General features: G+C 55.3%; 1 protein-coding gene and 1 long non-coding RNA gene across 4 annotated transcripts; one reads left to right on the forward strand and one right to left on the reverse strand.

Moving 5' to 3' along the window:
* Positions 1-54: 54 nt before the first annotated feature.
* SLC12A4 (solute carrier family 12 member 4) lies at positions 55-21,682 on the reverse strand. Of its 3 annotated transcripts, none has more exons than XM_032326350.1 (24): positions 21,483-21,682; positions 16,744-16,838; positions 15,150-15,281; positions 11,327-11,473; positions 11,186-11,240; positions 9,354-9,484; positions 7,844-8,085; positions 7,480-7,694; positions 6,764-6,928; positions 6,587-6,685; positions 6,248-6,305; positions 5,711-5,885; positions 5,164-5,282; positions 3,623-3,721; positions 3,314-3,433; positions 3,018-3,122; positions 2,612-2,780; positions 2,135-2,330; positions 1,858-2,027; positions 1,636-1,767; positions 1,449-1,556; positions 1,066-1,253; positions 813-946; positions 55-633 (listed from the first exon to the last, which is right to left on the reverse strand). In XM_032326350.1, exons 1-24 carry the CDS (start codon positions 21,679-21,681, stop codon positions 542-544), a joined length of 3,345 nt encoding a protein of 1,114 aa, XP_032182241.1. In that variant the 5' UTR covers position 21,682; the 3' UTR covers positions 55-541. The 3 variants fall into 3 exon arrangements, with proteins under 3 accessions (XP_032182241.1, XP_032182243.1, XP_032182242.1); XM_032326352.1 differs by lacking the exon at positions 21,483-21,682 and adding an exon at positions 17,221-17,406; XM_032326351.1 differs by lacking the exon at positions 21,483-21,682 and adding an exon at positions 18,800-18,945 and having other exon boundaries at positions 542-633.
* On the forward strand, positions 17,403-18,622 carry LOC116580231. The gene is made up of 3 exons (XR_004281558.1): positions 17,403-17,484; positions 18,095-18,233; positions 18,597-18,622. It is a non-coding gene; the product is annotated as an uncharacterized LOC116580231 (long non-coding RNA).
* Positions 21,683-23,212: the final 1,530 nt, after the last annotated feature.

A 23,212-nucleotide genomic window follows, 5' to 3' on the forward strand; every position in this document is an offset into this window, starting at 1 on the left:
AGTTCCGCCTTCTTCCCTTGGTGCCAGGGGAAACAGAGCCGGGGCAGCAGGAGGCCCAGAAGTACACAATGTTTTATTGAAAAAAGTCAGGCTCCAGCTGGCCAGTTCCATTCGGCTTGGCTTGGTGGGGGACCCTGCCCACAGGAGCCTGAGCCAAGTCTTCCTGCAGGTGGGTGGGGCCAGACCCCCCTCCCCTGTTGCCCTTCCTCTCCTCTCTGATGGTGACATCCAAACAATAAATATGCAATAAATAGCGTTCCTGGGCAGGCTGCCTTCCAATCCCATGTGAGCCCCCCTCCCCCTAAGTCTTCTCCAGCCAGGACAGCCCTCCTGGGGTGCTGGATGGGGAAGTCCCCAGACCTCTCAGGGTCCTGCAGAACTTCGGATCCATCGGCATTATCAGCCCACGCCTGGGCTTCCACAGAGACCTAGCAGAGCTGGGTCCAGGACAGGGCCAGGCAAAGCAGGGCTGCTGGATAGGTGCTAGGAGGGGGCTATTATCCTGGACACCTTCACTCCAAGCCACAAGTGTCTAGCCGGCTCAGGAGTAGATGGTGATCACTTCACGGCCGCCGCCACGCACCAGCAGCACACGCTCGAGGCCCTCGGTCAGCACCTCCAGGAACTCCATGTCTGTAGGGCATCAGGTCAAGGAGGCAGCACCGGCACCAAGGGGCACCCAGGGAAGTTTGGCCTATTAATCAGAGCTGGGGTAACCTCGCACTCCCCGCGGGCATCTAAGGAGAAGAGCTCCTGGCCTGACCTCATGTGTTGTCTACCTCCCCACTGCTTCCCTCTTCACAAGAGGATACAGTTCTCATCACCTTCGCTGTTCTTGGGTGGGCCGGGCATGTTCAGTAGAACCAGGCGGGCATCGTGGGAGCGCGTGACAATGACTTCGTTGAGCTTTACGGCAGTGTGCATGCGACGCACGTTGGACTGGTCCCTGCAGGAGATACAGCTGATCACAGGCCCCACCCCTGGTCCACCAAAAATCTTCTCCAACCCAAGCACACCTCCACTCCCAGACTCCTCTATGGTGGGGTCCATTTTTGCTACACTCACGGCTTAATATGCACCAGCTCCCGGAAATTGTCAGGGGCGTGGCTAGGGTCCCAGGACTCAGCCGCCATGTACTTGTCCCGCGTCCATGTCATCTGGATTTTGTCAGCACCAGTGCCAGACTCATCCTCCTCGTCCGAGTACAGGCTCTCCAGCCGCAGAGCTGAGTGTCGGTCCTTGACCAGCTGGGCCTGAGGAAAGTCAGCCTTGGTGCCACAGGAAAAGGGTGGCCTGGCTGGCCCAACATGAGCACTGGGCCTCCGGGAAATGGGTACTGACTCAGGTGAGGGTAGGTGGGGTGAGTCATTCCAATTCCCCAAACCAATGGGGTCTCCGAAACCTGACCTACCACCCGCGCCCCTGCCCCAAACAAGAGAGCCACCAACTTCTCGCTCCCGCTCCGTCTTCGTCAGCCGCATCTGCCGCAGCATCTGGGAGCGCTGTTCCATCATCAGTGTCCGCTCGTAGGTGTATGCAGAGATATCACTGTTGTGCTGGAGAGAGAGAATGGGCCACAAGGAATGGGCTGCATGCGGCAGGGCAGCCATGGGGCCACAGGGGCAGGTGACTCACCATCTCTACCACCTCCACCTCCGCCTCAAGGCGCAGATGGTACAGGAAGATGGCCAGATCCTTCTTCATCTGGATGCTGTTGTCGTCCATTTGGGCCACAGTGAAGATGCGCATTCGGCACTTCCTCCACACCTGGGCCCCAGGAGCAGGTAGGCGCTTTAGCCACAAGCCACCCCACCAAGGGCCCAGCCCTGCCCGCTTGCGTCCGCCCCACCGGCCCACCTTGTGCTGGCGTAGCAGGAAAGGCAAAAGCATGAGCATGCCCCCGTCGTGCACGATCCACCAAATGTCAATGTGGCCCTCCAGGTAGCGCTCATGGTTGCTGGGGTAGAAGGCGATGTTCTTGGGGACGAGTAGGGCCAGGTGGGCCGCCGTGGTGCAACGCACGGTGTCTGGGGAAGAAGGCCACTGCTGAAGGCCAGCCTGTGGCCCTCAGGCCTCCACCCTTACTTGATCCCCAGCCCCTCTCCCACAGCCCAGGACCTGCCCCGTCACGCACCGATAAAGGTTTTCCAGGCACGCGGGTCCTCGCTCTGTCGCCAGCCGTAGGGCCAGCCCAGCACCACAGAGTTGTGCCTCATGCCACCCAGGCCACAAGACTGGATGAGGTGGGCCAGCCCCTCTCGCACCTTGCTGGCTACGACCACCTGGCAGAAGCCCTTCACCTTCTCAATCTCCATCATGTTCTTGATTGTCTGTAGGGAAGACACCAGGGGCAGAAGACAAGGCCATTAGTGTTCCCTCTGGTGGGCTCCCTCTCCACAGAGTGTCCCAGGGGTGAGGGTCAGGGAGGAGAAGGGGATAAGCCGCCCACCCAGAGGCCATATTTTCAAGGCGGGACAGCGATTCCCCCTTGCCTCTTGGGGCAGCAGTGCTGGCCACCTGGCTGGCCAGGATTAGTCCCCTTCTCCTAGGAGTTAGCAGGAACCCAGACACCTCCAGTCTGGTGCAGCACCCTGCCCCCTACAGCAGGCACCTGTTCGGCTGCCTGAGCCTCGCCATAGCTCTCCAAGAAGCTGCCCTGGATGACAGAACCGACGATGGTCAGACCCTTGCCGGCCTTCAGCTGGGAGGCGAAAGTGAGGAGCCGCGGGTACTTCACATGAAGGTCCTCGTCCAGCTTCAGCAGCACCAGCAGCTGAGGCCTGCAGGGCCCAGGTGGACAGCCTGAGACCTGGGCCACAGGTTTCCAGGGAGCCCCTCTTCCTCCTTTCTCAGCTCACAGGCCCCCACAGGTTTGAGAAGCAAGAATCCAGGGCCACTTGACAACCCTGGGACAGGGAACATGGACTTGGGAGGGAGAGCCAGCACCTCTTGAGCTCCCACCCTCCCAACAGCCCGAGGACCTAGAGTGGCTCTTGCCAGCCCGGGTGTGAACTCACCGCCAGTTCTTGGTGTGGGGAGGCCCCTCCTCTAGCCGCAACAGTGCATAGCGGGCAGCACTCAGGGAGAGGCCTCGGATCCCGTCACCCCACTCCTTCTCAGCCCTGCGGAGACCACCATGCGCTGGTGAGCCCCTGGGCCCACCCGCGGGATTCCGTCCATGTGTCTGTGAGCCAGTCCCAGTCACAGAATCCCAGCCCCACACCCACGGTGGCTAGTAATAGACGGCTCAGCTCCCTCAAACCCGACAGACATACCACCCCACCTGCCCTGACCAGGTGGCAGCCCCGCTTACCCTTGGTATTCGATGTACTTGTAGATCATGCCCGCAATAAGCATGGCCACCAGGGCGTAGTACCAGGAGGAGACAAACATAAGGGCCAGGCAGAGGCTCATGCCCAGGAAGGACAGCGCCCTGGGCCAGAGTGGGTAAGGACCAGAATCAGGGAGATCAGTAGGGTCCCCAGCCAACCCTCCAACACCCCAATCTCTTACCAGAGCAATGCTACCCAGGAAACTCAAACCCCATCCTGGACGGGGCTCCCCTCTTCCCCCACAATTCTTGTGTCAGAGGACTTGGATGATGGGTCCGGCTGGCGCTTACCAGTGATAGTACTTGAACCGGGGCCGCCAGTTGGGTGTCCTTAAGAGGGTCTGCACGGCACAGGCCAGATTCACAAACAGGTAACACATCAGAAAGAACCTGCAGCACAGGGAATGGTTGGTGCAGAGCAGCCTCCTCGGCAGCCAGTGGCCTGACGTACCTGCCTTTCCTCAGGCTGGGCCTGGCTGAGGAACCGGAAGTGTGTGGTGGCCCCGCCCTGTGTGGTCAGGTCTCCTCAGCCACAGGGCCTGAGGCAGAAGGGCCCACTGTAGGGGTGTCCACAGAGTCAGCTCTCAGAGGACCAGCAAGTGTCTACAGGCAGATGAGGTGGGAAGGGGGCTCCAGGGAGGGGAGCAGTGGAAAAGGATGGCGCTAAGGAGCGCTCAGTGTCAGGAGATGGACAGACAATACTCAGGTACTCAGGCTGCTGGCCAGGTGACCAGTTGGATGAAAGGCTATTGTGAATGTGGAGAGGAGAACCTCCAGGGAATATGAAAGGGCCATTTTGCATACAATGAAGTAGGGACCTGTGGGGACTCCGGTGGGTGTGGGAGGCTGGGACGTGGGAGCCCTCCAGCTGAGGAGCACAGGGCTGAGGGAAAGGAGCGCCCACTTCCACCTTCAGCTGGCAGAAAAAGGAATAGCAGACAAGAAGCCAGGACAACTTACTAGAAAAGGCATACCAGGGGGTAGAAACCCCTAGATCGGAGAAGTGGTCAGTCCCTTTGGGGCTGCAGGGAAGAACCACCTGATAAAGGCTGATACACCCTTTGACCTGGGCAGTGGGGGGTCACCATCTGATGAAGATGGCAAGAACGGTTGTAGGTGCACACGCAGGCACACGCAGAGCTGGGCAGCAGAGCCGCCAGCAGAGCTGGGGGCAGTGAGAGAGAGCGATTCTGGCAGGCCTGGCTTTGGCTAGGGGGCTGTTTCAGGGGGAAAGGAGGACCTGTCATGCCAAAGGCTGAGTCGGGCAGTGAGGAGTAGGTCTGTGGTAACCAAACAAGCACGGGCGGTGGAACGAGATGCCTGAGGAGAAGCAGAGTAGCCACTGGCAGAGGGGCACATGGTGACCACAGGAGCTCCGGCTCAGGGACCCCTGGAAAGTGCCACATGCTGACCAACTTCTACACGGCACCGGGGGCCTCAAATGTCCAGCTGACTCCAGAACAACTTTGAAAACAGATGGGTGGGGCAGTGGTGACTTCATCAAGGCACTCGGCATTCAGTGCATGCCCTACTGGGTGCGGAGGGCTCTGGCTGCCTGCTCTGGGAGTCTCCCACAGAGAAGTATGGGACCTGCTGGTCTCTAAGATCCTGTGTAAGTGGTGGGCTCACTCTGGAACCGTCTCCACGCAGAGGCAGGCTGAGCTCGACCATGCACACTTCTCCCCACACAGCCTGACCCCGCTCCCAGCTGGACCCTCAATACCGGACAGGGTTACACAGGAAGGTGCTGGGGGCCCCTAGATGACAGGTACTGAGGGTACAGACTCCTTTCCCAAGACCATTCCCCTGCCCTCCCCTGGCCCCCAGCTCACATGGATAGAATGGGGGCCACCATGTCAAGCGAGGCGATGAGGATGCCCAGCTCAGCAATGAGTGCCGTCAGGAGGAGTGCCCACGTTGGTTCACCGTTTGCTTTTCCATGGCCAAATACCTGCAGGCACCAGGGTCAGTGGGGTCAGCAAGGGAAGAAGCTGGTTCCTCACCCCCATGCCACACCCTGGGCCACAAGCCACAGCCCGGCCTCCATCATTCCCAAGGCTCTCTTCTGGGGCTTGGGTCACACCCACACCTGCCCTGACAGGTACCACAAGCTTCTCCGCCCTCCCATCTCTCCAGGACACTCTGCTGTAAATGAGCCATAGAAAGGCCATGAGGATTCTGGGCCCAAGTAGCTCTGCCAGCAGCAGGGCAGGGCTGGGCCAGGGCAGCTCTCAGCAACTTCTCACAGATGGCTACACAGCCCCAGGGCCACGAGAGGCCCCAGCATGATGCAGGGCATCCATACCCCTACCTCTCTCCCCTGCCAGTGTGAGTGGCCAGGGGCACCCAGGCTGTGGGGGGTGGTGCAGATGGGCTCACCCTGAGGAAGGGAATGATGTTGTCCTTGGCAATGGCCTGCAACAGGCGCGGTGCCCCTGTGAGGCTTTGCAGGCCGGCACCACACGTTGAGAAGAAGGAGCCGATGACGATGACCCAGGGCGAAGGCCAGGCCAGTGTGCCCACCACCAGGTTCCTGCTGACGCCATCGCCGTACCTGCAGGGGCCAGGCTCAGGCCATGCTCCATGCAAGGAGCCCCCAAACCCTGCTGGGGGGGCTGCCCAGAGTGAAAGATGTCAGCAGTCAGGAAGGATGGCTACGGTGGGCAGAGTTCCGGCCCCTCAGCAGAGAAGACTAGTTCCTTAGGCCCTGTCCTTTCCCTCAGCCCAGCCCTGGTCCTAAAACCACCATCCTCAGAAGAAAAAGTCCTGGTGGGGCCGGACTCACCTGGTGGCACAGACCACCACTGGCAACCAGCAGCCTGAGGACATGTGTGGGACCACGTGTACGAGGGGAGCTGGTGTCAGGGCAGGCAAAAGCTGAGCCCCCTGCCACAGGGAGGGGCCCGGCTCACTCACTTGTCCCGGAGTACCACACCCTCGATGCAGGCGCCAAAGAGAACCACACTGCTGAAGTCTGCAGCCGTGTCAAGGAAAGCAAGGCCTCCGCTGGCTCTGCCGCCCCCCTGGGTCCCCACACAGAACCCACACTCCCCTCACCCCAGCCTGAGGCAGCAGGCAGCTGGGACAACCCCAGTTGAGGGTCTCGTGTCACCCATCGCGCGCCCGCATGTGAAGAATGAGGTGTGTATGTGTCCACGCGTGTGTGGTGCGTGTGTGCCGGCCAGCTGGTGACTTATGTGCAGATGAGGGCCTCCCGCCCCTCTCCCCACCCACCCGTGACCTGGGAAAGGATACACACAAGGGAGGTTGTAACAATGGCTAGAATGGTCCCCACAGGGATGGACTTCTGGGCATCACGGAGGTCCCCGGAACGGTTTGAGCCAGCCATAATACCTCCAAAAACAACAGGACACCCTCAGGGGCTCCCCAGGAGTGAGGGCAGGGCCGGGCGGGCGGGCGAGAGGTACTCACCTGTTACGGAGGGAAAGAAGATGCCAACCAGCACGGTGAAGGACGTGGCGATGTCAGCCACCACGTACAGGGGCAGGCTCTCCTTGAAACCGAGGGCATCTGTGGAAGGCAGCCCATGCTTCTCCACAACCTCGCCCTTTTCCAGGTAGGTGCTCCACAAGTTTTCTGTGGGGGCAGCGGCATCAGGACTGTGGCCCTGCTTACTTCCCAGGGGCAGTTTGAGGCAGCCCAGTCAGAAGCTGCAGCTGTAAGGGGCTCTGGGGTTTCGGGATGTTGGCGGGCGGCGGGGGGGGCAGCATTGGCCACAGGGAAGGAGCTGTCTTGACAGAAGTCTGACAGGCAAAGGTGGCTGAACCACCATTGACCAGAGCCTCGCCACTGCCTGCCTCCTACACAGAAGCCCTTTATAGCTCCTGTGAGAATCACAGGCAGCATCAGAGGTGGGTGGCTGAGGAGAGAGGGGCTGCCAGAACTTTCTGGGGGCTGCTGCATGCCTGGGATACTGGCCAAACTGGCTCTTTTCACCCAAGACCTAGCTGCCAGGAACAAGGCTGAGAGGACACCGCTGGGCCGGGAAGGCAGCCAGACATGCCCCCCATTCCTGAGCTGGCCACACAAGGACAGCTCTGTGCTCCAGTCCCCTTCCGCACTCGCTCCCTGCCTCCTACTCTGCCCGTGAGTCAGAAGCAGGAGGATGGGAGGGAGGACGCACGCACCCTGGAGCACACCGGCAGCCGCACCGGGGATGCCAGGGATCTCGGTCACATTGTTGACCAGGAAGTAAGGGTCACAGGAATCAGTGGTAAGGTTGGGGCTGTGGCAGAAGAGGTTCCATAGCTGGGTGGCCACTGTCTCATTGTTCATTGTGGTTGTCTTGGCACACACGTCAAACTGGTCCCGGGACAGGGTCCTGTTGCCCAGCATGCACACTCTGTGGGGAAGGATAGGAGGGGCAGAAGCATCAGCACCTGCTCAGCTGGAGGCCCAGTGTGTTCCCATCCTCCAGTCTCTGGGACTTAAAGGCCATGTCCTTGGGAGGGATGTCAGGGCGATGCGTGGAGGTATTCCCAGGTTACTTACGGAAACACGGGAGGGTCAAAAATTGACTTGATGCCCCCGGCATAGATGGACAGGATGGAGATGATCACACAGGCCAGGAAGAGTGAAGCAAATTTGTTCACATACTTGACACCAACAAACACCACCAGGGTCATGAAGGTCAGAAAAATGGTCCCATACACCCGCATATTGTTCAAGGTAGCACTTGATGTATCGTGGGTGCCTGTTGGGTAAAAAATGGCAGCCGGCGGAGCAATGTACGTCTGAAACAAGACGGATAAAGAAAGTTCAATCTTCCTTTTTGGAAAGTGAATTCTGTCACTTTGGTTTTCTTTTTCAAAGAATATTTAGACAAAGACAGTCATAAAAGACCATATATTTTATGATCCCATTAAATGAAATATCCAGAATGGGTAAATCCGATTAAAGACAGAAAGTAAATTAATGGTTGCTTAGGGCTGGGGGAATGGGGAACAAGACTACCAACAAGAATGGGATTTCTTCTTGGGGGGATGAAAATGTTCTAAAATTGACTGTGGTTGATGGTTGCACAACTCTGTGAATATACTAAAAACCATTAACTTGTATACTTAAAATGGGTAGAGAACTGCATTGTATGTGAATGATATCTTAATAAAGTTGTAATTCTTTTAAGATTTATTCAGACACAGGAGTCAACCTGAATAGCTAAAGAGCCAACAAATAAAATTATGATAGTACTGGATTATGAGCCAAAGAATAAATACCCAGGAGTCTGTGGTGATACAAATACATGGTTAAATAAATAAATCAACGGGGAAGAGGATACATTCCGCTTACAGAAGAAATCTAAATAATAAATGCAGGAATGCGGGAAATGGAAAACAAAAAACAACCCCTCTCCCCAACCCAAGAAGATGCAGGAGCAGAGCCCTATTACAGGCAAAGGACCTGGAGGTGGGGATAGTGAGGCAGTTCCTCTAAACATCTCCTATTGTCTGGATCCCCAGGGACGTGTACTTGTTACTCTGTGTCCCCACAACCCCTCCATCTCTGCTCCACCAGCTGGGGCAGTTCAGTGGGGAGGAGGAAGCTGAGTCAGAGTGCACCTGGGGCTCATGGAGGGGGCACAGGTCCGGTGGCTGTTCACCCTTTTAGGGACAAGGATAACATGGATCTGAAGGCACAGAGCCCTGGGGAGAGACAGGCACAGAGCCTACACAAGCCCTGGAGGTAGGCTCTGCATGATCACCGAGATCACAGAGTTAAACGCAACAGTTTACAGACCACCTGCTATGGCTGAAATGGTGCCTAGGTAGATGGAACACTCAGGGTCAAGGTGAAGGCAGCCAGGCCCCTCCCCTGCCTGGCCGAAACTGGCAAGGGCTTGAAGGGGAGACTGGGTGAGCAAAGATCTTTCTCCCTTGAGAAGGCCCTCTACATAGTAAGCCCCAGCCCCTGGCCAGAGGTGATGGGAGCATGAGCAGCCTGGCTTAGGGAAAAGGGACTAGTTGGACAAGAGCAGAATTGGCCAGGGCTTAGCCTAACTCACCAGCAAGATCTCAATGGCACCTAGGATGTACATGGCGGCTGCAAATGTTGTTCCCAGGTAGAAGCACAGGCCCACAGCACCTCCAAATTCTGGCCCCAGCGAGCGGGAAATCATGAAATAGGAGCCCCCAGCTACAAAAGAGAGTCAAGTCTTGTTCTTCTGCAAGGGGTTCCACGCCCAGGACAACCCCTCACAACCACCCAGGGTGACAGGGAATGTTTTTCCCACTTACAGATAAGCAGAGGGTCAGGAGGCTTGCCCAAGGCTGTACAGTTCATAAGTGGCTGGGCTGGGGCTGAACCCCTTCCCAAGGGACTCCAACACTCAGCATGGGCCAGTGAAATTCAGACACACAGCTTTGCTAGAGCAGCTCTGATCCACAGCAGTGCCCATGCAGCCCACTGTCCTCCAACCCCCTGCACTCAGGCCAGTCCTCACAGCCTCCTCTAGCCAGGGCTGTCCTATCTCAGCATGCTCACCCCTCACAAGGACTGTGTCTATTAGTCAGACCCCTCCAGACCGAGGCAAGGGCTTGGTCCAGTTTTTTTGTCCCCAGGTTCCAGCACAGGGCTGGCCACCAGGCTAACCCTCCTGCCTTGAGACTGTGCTTCTGTCAGAGCCTAATACCCCTGGCAACACTGACGGAGTCAAAACTGGGCCCCTGGGGCTAGTGAGGGTGCAGGGGGCAAGAGTGACTCCATGTTTCTTGTTCAATCTGCTCCTAATAAAATGCCTCTGGTGAAAAATCTGGGAATAGGCTCCAAAGACTTTTAAAAAGTAAATCCTTTCCAGGGCTCTAATCCTATCTCTAGGATCCTCTCCTAAGGGAGCTATCAAGGGCCTGAACAGAGATCTGTGTGCAATGCTGTTCATGACAACGTTTACAATGGTGAGGAACCAGAACCCGAGAGCAGAATAATCACATAAATTAGGTCTGTTTAAATAACCAAATAAACTGTTTCTAACTCAGGATGATGGGATTATGGGTACTTTCAATTTTCCTTTCTGTATTTTTCTTCACTTCCAAACCTTCTTATGGTAATCATCATATATTGCCTCCCCCCACCGCCTTACTTTTGTACTAATACTAATAAAGCTGTTATTTAAAAACAAAAATCCACACAGGGGTGCGGGGGAGAAAAAAAAGTCCAGAGACAGAACCCAACTTGAATAGTTAAAGAGCCAAAGTGGAACAGTTTGAACAATAAGATAAATAGTGATAGCACTGGATTATAATCCAAAGAATAACATAAATATCCGGAAATCTACATTAGTATAAAAAATGGTTGAATAAATAAACAGGGTCTCTGAGAGCGAAGTCCAATTTCATCACCTGTCGTGAAAATGAAAAGCCTCTACCTTGTCTATCTTATAATCCATAGTGTCTAGACTCCTTGGTGTGGGCCACCCCGTAGGTCCCATCATCTTGTCAGCCTGAGTACCCTTTTTTTAAAAACTATTTTGGGGGCGCCTGGGTGGCTCAGTGGGTTAAAGCCTCTGCCTTTGGCTCAGGTCATGATCCCAGGGTCCTGGGATTGAGCCCCGCATCGGGCTCTCGGCTCAGCAGGGAGACTGCTTCCTCCTCTCTCTGACTGCTTCTCTGCCTACTTGTAATCTCTGTCAAATAAATAAATAAAATCTTTAAAAAAAACCCAACTACTTTTAGACTAAACAAACAGAACATAAAACATAACAACAATCTCAAAATCCCTCAAGCAAGGGTGCTCCCAGAGATTAAGACCTCACCAGACAACGGCCTGGGGGGAAGGAGGGCATGGGCACGGGCTTCTGGACCCCTTCCTCCCACCAGGCCTGGGGTGGTGCGTACCCACCTGGAACCACACCATTGGTGGCGATGGCGCTCATGGAGATGGCCGTCAGCAGGGTCTGTGGGAAGGAGGCCTAGGTCAGCAGCTCGGCGGGGTGGGCTCCGTGCGGTGCCTGCGGCCCCTCCCCCCCGCGAGGATACTCACACAGCAGCAGCAGATGAGCACTATGAGGAGGGCCTGCAACACACCGGCCGTGCCCACCATCCAGGTCAGCCGCAGGAACAGGATAACGCCGAAGATATTTTGCAGACAGGGCAGGTACACCCCCATGAGGGTGCCCATGCTGGGTGCCTGTGGAGCAGGAGGGGAGGAGGGGAACACCGAACATCAAAGGGGCCCAGAGGCAGCACGGAAGGCCAGCCCCCGGTCACTCAGAAGACTCCTTATCCCCGGGGTGTTCTATCAGAACGGTAGGTTGGAATCCCGAGTGCAGTCCTGGGAAGCACAGGGGGTTGGGGTGACAGCTAGGATATCTATGCTGACTTCCACATATGAAGACAGTTTGGGACTAGAAAAGTATAAAGCCTGATTTTTTTTCAAAACCCCACATGTGAGCTTTTGAGCCTCACTTCCCTCTCAAGGTGTGGCCCCCTTCCCTTCCTCTCTTCAGTTAAACTTCTAGAAAGAAAGATCTGTCTTGGACGCCCAACTTCTCATCCGGCAGACCCCAGGTCATCCACGTTAGAGTCCAAGAAGTTGTCCCTGGGACTTCCTCTGCCAACCCCCAACTCCAGTCCTGGTGGATACCAAGTGCTGCCTCGTCTATCTCTCAAGCTGCCCTGAGATCAGGCTACCTTCCCTTGGCCTAGTCCCCTGAACCTGGGGTACCACACCTGTGGCACCTGGGTGGCACCCCCTGTGCCTGTCCACCTCTCCACATTCCAGCCCACTCGGCTGCCAGAGCAGGTCTCTGAAAACCAAGCCCAAACTCATAGTCCATGCTGAAAACTCTCTGCATTGTCCATCCTGTAATTCAGTGTGGGCCAGATTCCCTGGTTTGGGCCACCACATGAGCCCTGTCACCTTCTCTGACAGCTTCAGCCCCTGATGACACTGGTCTCGCACAGCCTCTGAACCAGGACATGTGCTGGGCTCTGCCGGGAAGGGTCAGCCCTGTCTCACTGCCTGGCTAACTCCTCTTCAGTTGAACCTTCAGGTGCTTAACGGTTGCCTCTTCCAGGAAGTTCTCCTGTGTTGCCTTAGGTTGAGTTGCATCCCCTCAACACATCTGATATACATGGTAACTGTTCACTCAAACGTCTCATGGCTACACTGGGTTATAGTCGGTTTGCTCACGTTTCTATCACCAGTAGACCCTACAGGTACCCAAAAGGTGACCCTGAGCCCAGTGAGTAGTGCCTTGAAAGGCCCCTGGGATAACCTGTTGGGAAAATCCTGCAGAAACAATAGAAACTCAAGCTGAAGGACAGGTGAGGAAGGTCCAGTGGGCAAATCCAGACAGAATTTCTCAACTCTTTAAGGGCAGAGTAGGGGTCATCCAGGAGGTCAGGGAAGAGGCTGAAATAAGAGGCAAGGCTAGCACCTTCCTGAAAGGTTCCTTTTGAGTGCAGCCTAGAGCAGTAGGGCCATAAGAGCTTTCACAAGAGCCCCAACAAAGCCTGCTGCCCTGGAGCTGGGGTGTCAGAGAGAACCATGTGGCCACAGGAACTCTACTGAAGGGTCCAGGTCTGGGGCAAAATCTATGTGCAGCCTAAAAGGACCTCAGAAGGGCCTGGAAAGGCCAGAGTATGAACAAATGGTCCCTCAAACTGTAGGTGATAAGCACATCTCATCTGGGTTCTGAACCCTTCATAAAGGGCCGGGACCACTCACTGGATGGTGGCAGCTCCCAGCCCCACCTCCATTCTAAGCTGAGTCACTCTGGGGAAAGGGCAGTGTGGGAAAGGGCAGGGCCGGAAATGCTTTCTGCATCCCCAAATAACCTCTGGCAGCCTCCGAAGGTCATTTGGCCAGAGGCAGAGCAGCTGCCACGGAGAGGCTGTCTTGGGTCTGGTTGGAGGCCCACCCTTCCTGCTTTAAGTCTCCTTTCCTGAGGGCCCTGCTCAGACCCGTCCTGGGTAAGGATCACAGCTCAGTGGTTACAACTCCCTAGATTCCTGCTGACCCACTGCAGACTGCACCAGCCTTCTCCTTCCTCCATGGAAAAGCCACTGAAACTGAGACACGCTGCCAAGCTCTCACATCCCAACCCTAGAGCCGAGTGAGCTGGGCAGGTAAGCTGAGGCTGGATCCCAGCATCCTGACAAGGCTCCTCATAGGCTAGGGGACCCTGACCCTCCACTAACACAGACTTCCATCTGACACTCTTGTTGAGATGTGCGCTAGTCTTTCTCAGGGACCTTTTAACTTCCAACCATCAGGTCCCTGGATTCAGCCAGAAGGAACAGGGAGGAAGCTCTTATCAAGGATCCTACCACCCGCAGCAAGCAACACTCTCAGAGGCTGACACACCCCTGCAGGACTGAATAGGGAGAGCTACAGATACCCGGGCTTCTCTGCCATGGGTGGTCCAGAAAGTGCCAGCAAAATCTAAATCACAACCAGCAGGATAGAGAGGGGGTCAGGTCTGAGTGACCTCAAGACTTTAGTTGCCCTCTCTGAAGTGGGAGCTGGTTTGCCTCCTGGAGGAGCAAGGTGAGGGGTGCACAACAGTCCTGTGTACCCTCTCCTTGGGCCACCCCAGCAAGGCCCAAATTTCACAAGCAGGTCTGAGGCTGCGTCCCCAGTTTATCATAACCAGGAACAACTTCTATTAGTGCTGACCTCCAGCAAGAATACTACAGCTAGTGCCAAACATAAAATTAATTAATTTATTTATTTAAAAGAATTTTTATTTATTTGAGAAAGTGGGGGAGAGCACGTGTGCATGCCTGTGCATGAGAGTAAGGGTTGGAGCAGAGGGAGACAAGGACTCCACGCAGAGCCCAGAGCACGACACAGGGCTCAATCCCAAAGGCCAGAGATCATGACCTGAGCTGAAATCAAGAGTCAGACACTTAACCAACTGAGCCACCCAGACAGCCCTAAAGCTTCTTTTAAATCACAGCTGCTTCCTAAACCTCAGGGAGTCAGGTGGAGACTCAGGTGGAGAGGGAGGGCTCCTTGCCTTCAAACTGACAATATGGAATAAAAACCCAACCTTCACTTAAACTGAGCCCCATCCTATAGGGCAGCTGAGCAAGGATGTGTAACCTCGTCCGGAGTGGAGAGGACGGCTGGAGGGCCAGAGGCCTGGATAGTGACCAGGGATGGGGACAGGAGAGGGAGAGGTAAGCTCCAAGAGACAGTGTTATGTTCCAAACATGCCCCTAACTTTGGCACCTGAGGAACAAAGGGGCTGTTGGAGAGGTCTGCCAATGGAAGCGACACAGTGAGGGGCAGGTTTTGGTCACTTGATTACATCGCCCCAGTGTACAACCAGGTTCCTGATTCCTACCCTTCACCATCCTGACGGAATGCCAGGGCTCTGGCCCTCTATAGTCATCTATCACACAGTAAACCCACAAATCTGTCTTCTAGTGTACGCATTCATCTTGTCTAGCTGAGTGACCTCAGATGAGTCACTTCATGCCTCTGACACTTAGTTTCCTTGTCCGTAAGATGAGGATGAAAGTAGCACCTGTTTTATACCTTTGTTGTGAAGATGGCAGGCAAGTACCCAAGCCCACTGCTTAGCATGACGCCTGGTACACAGAGAAGGCAGAGAAAAGGCAGCCATCACTCTCACTATCGTTCCTGGGGTCTTCTTGGCCCTCTGCCCCCATCAGAGGCTCCTCTTCAGGCCACCACTTAAAGCTTTCTTGAGCCCAAGGCACTCAGTGCCCTTCATCCATGTTCACCGTACCTGCTACCCACATCCCCTGGGATGCTCACAGTTGCCAATTCCATGGTGTTGAGTCTGTCTGTCCTCCTAGGACTGGCCCCCCTACTGCCCCGACCAGCTCACCTTGGCTGCTCTCCGGCGGGCGCCCTCCCCACTCTCAGCTTCCTCATGCTCCTTGGCACCCTGTGTGAGGTTGGTGTAGCTGACGAGCTTGCCCAGAAGAGATGATACCTTTGGGCGGATGTCCAGCTCCTCCTGTAAACAGAGCCACAGGGCAATCTGGCAATGGGCCCTGAAGGTGCCAGGCTACTCGTGTGTAGCCAGCAGCCTGGCTTCTGGCCCCTTGCCAAGCCCTCAAGCAGGCCTGGGCCTGATTCCACTTTTTGCCTGGGGAAGCCCAAGCCAGCCTACTGGACTGGTGTGCGCACCACACCCTAGCACGCGCCACTCAAAGGCCCAGTCCAATGACTGCTTCTCTCTGCCTTATCTTGGCTACAATCACTACCAGCCCATTTGTGAAAACTACCTGCCTCGGGTAAGGGCAGAGCAGGGCACAGCTGGCAGAAGAGTGAATGACACACTTCATCCTGAATGTTCTGCCTGTCTACTTCCCAGCCACGAGTGGCCCTCTGGTACTCACATCTGCCCACAACGCTCCCACACAAAAAAAGCCATCCCAGCGAACCAAGGAAGTCAAAAGAGGATGTCTGGAACCAAGTTAAGTCTCTCTTATTTGCCCAGACCCTGAGCCTCTCAGATGGTCTTCTCCTCAGGCCCCAGGCTTTGTAACATACCTCAATCCCTAAGGTAGGATCCTGGCCCCCTAGCCCATCTTCAGGTGGAGCCAGATCAAAGCCTTTGCTGCAGAAACTTGCCAATTTTCCAGGTCAGGAAGCCTCTAGGGCTCAGGCTCCCCAACCCCCACTTGAGTCTAGGCCTTCCCAATTCCTGCACCCTTCTCAGCACCACGCCTCTACCTGCCTGTTGCCCATTTAGTCTCTCCCTGTCTGTCATCTCCCTTCCAGCTCTACACACAAGGAGAAACTGGTTTGAAGTGAGAAGTGAAGATGCAGGTCTATTGGGGCATATGGAGGCTGACAAGGAGCCCATGAGATTCCACCGGGCAGCTGAATGTATGGGTCAGCGTTTAGAGGCCTAAACCATGCCTTAAATCCAGATCCAACTTCTGAGCTTGAGTCTGAAGAGGATAAAGTTCAAGTTCAGAGGCATAATATTAGGAATGTTTGCAGAGAGGTGTCCACTAAGCCTGCAGATGTGGAGATGGAAAGGAGATCCAGTAAGAAGGACCAGTACTCTATAAATATGAAGACAGAGTTAGAAGAGCCAACCAGGGAGAACAAGGAAGAGTTCACAGGAGATGGAAAAATGAGAAATCCTGTAAGTAAAGGGAAGAAAGGAAATCCCAAGATGAGAAATCCTGACAGGTGGTCATCTGGCAAGGGGCTACATAGAAATCAAAAGTACATACCCCTGGAGGTGATAATGGTGTGGGGCTGTGAGTGGACTCTGAGAAAGCAGTTTCGGTTCAAAGGGCCAAGGGAAATAGGCAGAAAAGGGGAGACTTTAGGAGGAGCTGAGATATTAGGTGACACAACTGTCCAGACTGCCTGCTTAGCATAGGCTTGAGTCCTGAAGGGTCCCTGCACCACCCCCACCTGCCTGCCACACCTGTGGCCCAGAATGGCTGCTCAGCTACCTCAAACAGTGCCAGGTTCCTGTCGTAGTAGTCACTTCCTCTGGAAGCCTCCAAGGGACAAAGAAAAGGGCTGCTCTCTCTGTGGTTGCCATGTCCTATGGAGAGAGAGGGACAAAAATCTCAGTCAAGGTCTGCCTCTTGAGTCCCCAGCTTGCCTGCACCCCAGCCCTACAAGTCAGCCCACAAAACCTATCTCTGTGGAGCATTTAGGACCAGGCTGGGCCTGTTTCCCCATCATACTTTGCCGTGAAGAGCCATAATTAGCAGAGTGGTCTACAACTAAAAGCCAGCGCAACACTTCCTCCAAGGCAGCTATGTGAAGGGTGCAGACACACTAGCTCAACCACGTGTTAAGGCCGATGGGCGGAGCCTGATGGGAGGGGCGTGGCCAAGTCCTGGCCAGCCCTCCGACAGTCCCAGAGCCCAGTCCCCCCACCCTCAACCCCGACTCCCATTTTCCAGGTCCACCTGGAATACCCAGCATGCTGGGCGCCGAGGGCTCAGCGTCCTCAGGGCCCGAATGGGCGCTGCCCTCCAGGTAGATGAAGCCACACAGGGTGCCTTCAGCGGCCATGGCCAGCAGGCCGCCTGCTCGCTATCCCACCATGCACTGGGCGGGGGCGTCCTGGAGGGCAGCCCAGGGCATGCTGGGAGGAGGCAAAAGGACTGTCCAGAAGGCGGAAGTGGTGCAAGGAGCCACGTAGGGTCGCCTAAGAAAACCCTAGGAGAAAGCCGGGCCAGGTGGGTGGTGGACTGAGCAGGGATTATAAACGGAAGCCTGTTGGTCTCCCTTCTAGGTCCCAGCAACTTGCCGCAGAGCAAGGCTGATACCAGCCTTCACCCAGCATCCCGCTTCCAAGCTCGAAGTAAACCTCCCGGAAAGGAAGCGGGAAGACCCTTTTTTGAATAAGCCCGCCTCGACCCGAAGCTCAGCTGATTTTTCTGGTTGTTCAGCATTCAAATTCTCCCATTTCCCAGACTTTATTCTTTTTCTGTCTCTGTGGGTTACATTCCCAGTTTTCCATCGAGTAGGCAGAGGACACCAAGTATGCTTTTTCTAGTCGTTAGGTGCTTTTTCCCCCTCTAGACAGTATGGCAGCTGTGGCGGTGGCTGGAGGCCTCATAGCAAATGGAAAGCTGTCATCTTGGGTCACAAAAGCCATGTTGGTGTTGGATGGCAATAACCGTGGCAGCGGGGTTGGCCTAGTATCCATTGATGTAGGTGGCAACAGAATTGTCATCACCGACCCACTAGTGGTGTCCCAGCCATGCACTGGCCAGGCCTGGTTTTGTGAGTTATGTGCCAACCCTCCCTGGTTCAATAACCCCCCTTCATTTCTCTTGTCTGCAGCTAAGAATGCTGAATGATGCTTCTTCCATCTGAAACATTCTCTTGCCATCGGCGGAAGATTTAACTTGCCTTCTCTGAGCTGACAACATTCAGTAGTAGGTGCTGCACTGTGGATTCTTTATTGTCCAGAGACTGACAGGTAAAGTGTGCTAATGAAAATTTGGGGGCAGTCAGCTCTTTTTTTTTTAGTCATCTCTTTTTTCCCACAGCATGTGAAAGGGATGTATCACCTCACGTAGGAACCTGAACTATCTAAGTGAGACAAGCAGCGCAGTCCCACGAGCTACACAATTGTATGTAGGTCGTGCCAACAGCACAGTGGACAAAGCAAGCAAGCGAGAGTTCAGAACAGCCCACTGGGTCATGTTAAAGCCTCATGGGGTCATTTAGCTCCTCAGACACTCTATGAAATTTGCTGTACCCTTGATACTTGTTCACAATCAGGATAAGGAGCTACAAGGAAAATCAGAAAACCCAGTAACACTGCTCATTCCATTAACAGCCCTTCAGTGAGAAGCCTCTGAAAAGTGAAAAGTGTGACCAAAAAAAAGTGTCTCTTCTGAGTAAGTCAGATGCTTCATTTTGTCAGAAAATGGCAGCTGTAGAGCGCATCTTCTTTCCCTTCCTGCCCTGGCTGCCAGGAATCTCCAAGCTAAAGTTACTCCTTAGGTACCATCACCATCTGTCTCATCTCAGAGTCCTTACCCTCTTCCTCTTCATGGTTATGATCTTTCTTACTGTTCCAGTGCTTTTGTTGCATTTATCTCTTCTGACCCTTTTGTGAAAGTAGGCTGGAAATAAATTATAAATTATGCTAAGCTCGTGCACTGCAGCCTGTCTCACCATTGTTGCCTATTTCTCTGAAGAGACAGCACTGGTATCCAGAAAATGCAGAGTTGAGCACATAGCAGTCCCTTCTGCCAAATGCTTGTGAATAGTCCTCCTAAACCCACCTGGTCCTTGTCCCTCCAGCCATGACCCAGAGTGGCTGAGAGCCTATCCAAGGGTTGCCTTTAGTGTTCATAGCAGCACTCCAATAGATATTATTTATTTCCTTTTACTAACAAGGAAAATAAGGCTCGGAGAGATTCAGAGACATGGTCACCCGGTGAGAGGAGTCAAATTTGGGTCCCAGGATTCACCAGAATCAGGTGCGAGCTAAGCTGCAAGTTTCCTACTCCTACTCTTCTGGGCCCTGGTTCATCCCAAGATCCACCTCAGGGTACAGGTAGCCTTTAACCAGAGAAGAGTGGCTGGGGTTTGCAGTTAGCCCAGGGTGCATATACTCACAGTTCTTGGCGCTCACATGGCTGGCAGCCTGGCTTGGATTCCAGACCCTCCCTCTGTGTGACCCAGGGCAACCTCCTTACCCTTTCTATCCTGCTTTAGTTTCCTCTTCTATGAAGTAGAGATAGTAACACCCCCTCTTGCAAGGACCCAGATGCATCAGAAAAGGAACAATCTGGCGCCAGACACCCTGCAGTCATTCCTTGGATTTCCCCAAAGATTTGTTTAAGGACAGCTCCCAAGGAACTGTGGGAAGGTGGGGAAACCTAAGCAGTGCCTGGATGTCTGTACTGCCCTCAGCTATTCCAGAAATTCCAGGGCAGGTCTGGACACGCCTGCCAGGCCAAAGCTACTCAGATACCAACCTGAGACCCCCCAATGAACCAGGGCATGGCGTAGTCCTGGGGACTTCCTGTGAGGTCCACATTAACTGTGTGTTCCTGCCAACAGCTATGAACACACCAGCTACAAGTGGGGATCCAGGTGAGAGTCCTCATCCCTGTGCTCACAGGGATCTGCCAGGGGTACCCCTCTAGAATCTTCCTACCCCCTGCCCACAAGGCATAGTGAGGTGGATGAGAGGCCCATTTATACCCCTTGGAGCTTAAGTATGAGCCTTGAGAGAGTCAGGTACCAGGTTGGAGTGGCCCCATGAGAATGGACCTGAGGCTGTTTTTGTGCTCCCTGACCTTTTGCAGTCCCTACCAAGAAGGTTCATATCACTCACCAGGGCGCAGAGTGTCCCCCATACTGCAGACACAGCCAAGTTCTGGCTGAAAAGGAGCAAGAGGAGAAGGAGGGGGACTAGTGGGAGGAGCTGGCTCAGCTTGGAGGGACCTGGCAGGAATCAGCCAATGTGGCTCCAGGTCCCCCCAGTCACCCTGGGACGCCAGGGCGGGGCCAGAGGCTTGGCTCAGCTCTGCTTGCCCACTGGTCCAGGCTGATCTGGGGATGCAGCCCCGCCCAGCCTCTGTAGGAAAAGAACGTCCCAGGGCTAACTGGGAATCAGGGGACACTGGCTCTTGCTGACCACTGGAATAAGGCTAGGGGCAGGGGTGGAGGTGGAGTGTGTGCATGCACACAGCTGTAAACCTTCATGTCTAGCAGCCCACTCCACTGTCCTGTGCCAGCTCCACACACAGCTGTCAGGTTGATACAACGTCACACTTGCACAAGAACATATATATGCTGCTATCTGCACAGACATGCTTTCTAAGAGAGTCCTAGCAAGGAGACCCCCTCACCCCCAGGGATTCCTAGGGTGGGAGATGGAGAAAGGGGCTTGGGAGAGGCAGGAACCTGGAAGAACAGAAGCGGGACCACCTTTAGGCCCAATTCTAACACCTAGGTTTAAGGTTAGGGCACTGGAGTTTCTAAGCCTGGGCAGATTTAATAACTGCTCCACTCCTCAGTTCACTCCTTCCTAAGCGTGAGTAACAGGAACTATCCCCTGGGCAAAATTGGGAGGATTAAACGAGTTAATTCATGTGCAGCCCCGAGACAAGCCTGGTTCTGCGGAGTGCTTCACAGATGCCCAGGGGACCTCCAGCTCTGAGGTGGAATCAGCTGGAGTGCACTCACAGGCAGTTACCCCTAGACCCCCTCAGGCAGGCACAACCTTCTTTCCTGGCTCTGGGAGGAGAGAAAAGAGAGGGTAGTCTCAGGGCCTGAGTCGCTGAAGCGCAAATGGGCAGGCGAGGCGAGAGGAGGCTGGGAGAGGTTCACAGAAGGTCTTGGGAGTGGGGTCCGGGTTGCGGCTGTGCTCCCAGGCGGGAACGGCCAGAGATGGGTGCTCCGCGCTATTCTCGATCCGGGCGGCCCCGCCGGCCTGGCTTCCTTCGTCGGCCACGTCTGCAGCTCCCGCCCGCGGCCCGCAAGGGAGGAGCTGGGATGGGGAGGGCGGCCCAGCCGCGGGCGCCGGGGGGCCCAGAAAAGTAGTGTCTGCGTGCGCGGAGCGAGAGAGGTGGCGGAGGGGCAGACTAAGAAAAGTTGGGCCCCCATCGACGTGTGCTCGCACGGTTCGGGGGTCTCTGCGAGCGCCAGCCACGCGTGGCCCGCTCCCCTGCCCCCCCACCAAAGCCCCCACCGGGAGCGCCCTCACCGTCCGAGTCCTCCCGCTCCGCGCGCTCCCCGTAGTCCCACCCAACTGAGACCCTCGAGGTTGTCATAGTCGCCGCGCCTCGGCCCGTCCACCGGACACCACGGTGAAGTGAGGCATGGCGCGCGCTCGGCCCCGCCGCCCCGGCTGCCTGCCGGGCTGCCCCCGCTGCCCCGGGCCGCCGCGCCCCGCCCGCTCGCATTCCTCCCCGCTGCGCTCACTTCCTCCGCCCGCCCCCCGGGCCGCCCCTCAGGGGCGGGGGAGCAGGAGGGGCTCGGGCCAGCTCCTCCCCGAGGGGGGCCTAGGCGAAGCGACACCCACCCCCCCAACCCCAGCAGTGCCACTAGCAGCTCTACGCCCTGCAGAGAGCCCAATTCCTGTGTGACCTTGGTTGAGGGACCGCCCTCTCTGAGCCTTAGATGTGATTCTTGTAAAATGAGGAAATGCGCTCCATGAGATGGGGCTCGGGGTGCACGGGCTTCTGAGCAGAGGACAGTTCTGTTTCTCAGGAAAAAGTAGGCAGGTTCGGAACAGGACCGCACAGGCCATCCCAGCCCTACCCTGGGCCTCCCAACATTCCTGGGTATCCCCACCCCAATCCCATCATCTTCCTCTCCCCCTTCTCTTTCATGTCTCTGTAAACCGAACCCGAAAAGATGCCGTCCCTACACTGTGCCCCTCATGGCAGTTTCTCCCTGTTGGAGGAGGCTGGAGATTTCATGCCCCTTCCCCAAAGGCTGCTACCTCTTTGGCGGGAAGGATACCCATGCCCCTCCGCCGCCCCATTGACCCCTTTGGGACACTACATTGGGTTCTTCAGTCAAGTTCTTTTATCTTAATTTTCTCTTTTACTGTTTACCTCCTGGGGGTTCCTTTACCAAATTGTTTATTTCTTTGCTCTTAACTTTTTTCTTTCACTTTCTACTCCACTGCTTCAGATAACTTATCCATGTTGGCTTTCCTTTAACATCTTTATCTTTCTAGGCTATCCTTTCAGTTATTTCTCGAACAGAAAACCCCAGAGCCCAGAGACTGACTTGTCTCCTTTTTCCTCCCCCTCTCTGTTGTGGCTCAGAGAGCTTTAGAACATCAGAGAAGAATCAGTGGTGTCTCTCTGACTGCTGCCTCCTCTGGGCTTCAGCTCTGGGGTGGAATGAGGAATCAGTGTCCCTGGGTCCTGCAGGGGGTCCTCCAAGCTGACCACCACTTTGGCCCTTACCCCAAAGTCATCCATCTAGAGCCTGTCGACTCGACCTCCTGTCCTTCACGCCACCTTCAGCTGTCCATGGTGGCAGCCTTCCGAATGGACTCCCTGTTCTCTCCCAGTGCTCATGGTAGAACCATCTCTTCTGAAGGGAAAGCACGTGCTCTTCTCTCTTCCCTTAGCCCACAGGGCCCTGTTTCATCTGGCCCCTCCAACCTCCCCAGCCTCAGTCTTCTGACCTCTTTCACTTCCCTAAACTCAGAGCCTGACTGCACTGCACATTACCTGCTCTTTGCTCAGACAGAATGCCTTTCTACCCCCTGCCCCCACTCTTGCTAGCCAAACTCCCTGGAGAGGGGAGGTCTCACCCTGGAGTACCACCTTCTCCCCAGAAGACATCTCTGACTCACATGCGTCCACCCCACCTCACCCTCCTCTGGATTGGGTTCTTCTTAGGCACTTGCCCTTCCCAGTACCCTCTGCAAGGACACAAATGTTACTGGGGATCTTTGATTAACATTTTTCATGC

The sequence above is a fragment of the Mustela erminea genome, chromosome 19 (assembly GCF_009829155.1).
Source record: "Mustela erminea isolate mMusErm1 chromosome 19, mMusErm1.Pri, whole genome shotgun sequence".
NCBI classification, from domain to species: domain Eukaryota; kingdom Metazoa; phylum Chordata; class Mammalia; order Carnivora; family Mustelidae; genus Mustela; species Mustela erminea.

Coding starts and splice junctions, on each gene's coding strand:
- SLC12A4 (XM_032326350.1), bottom strand. CDS start 21,681: ATGCGAGCGGGCGGGGCGCGGCGGCCCGGGGCAGCGGGGGCAGCCCGG. Junction 1,768..1,857: donor TCCTGCTACGCCAGCACAAG/GTGGGCCGGTGG, acceptor CCTGGGGCCCAG/GTGTGGAGGAAGTGCCGAAT. Junction 1,557..1,635: donor AGGTGGAGGTGGTAGAGATG/GTGAGTCACCTG, acceptor CTCTCTCTCCAG/CACAACAGTGATATCTCTGC.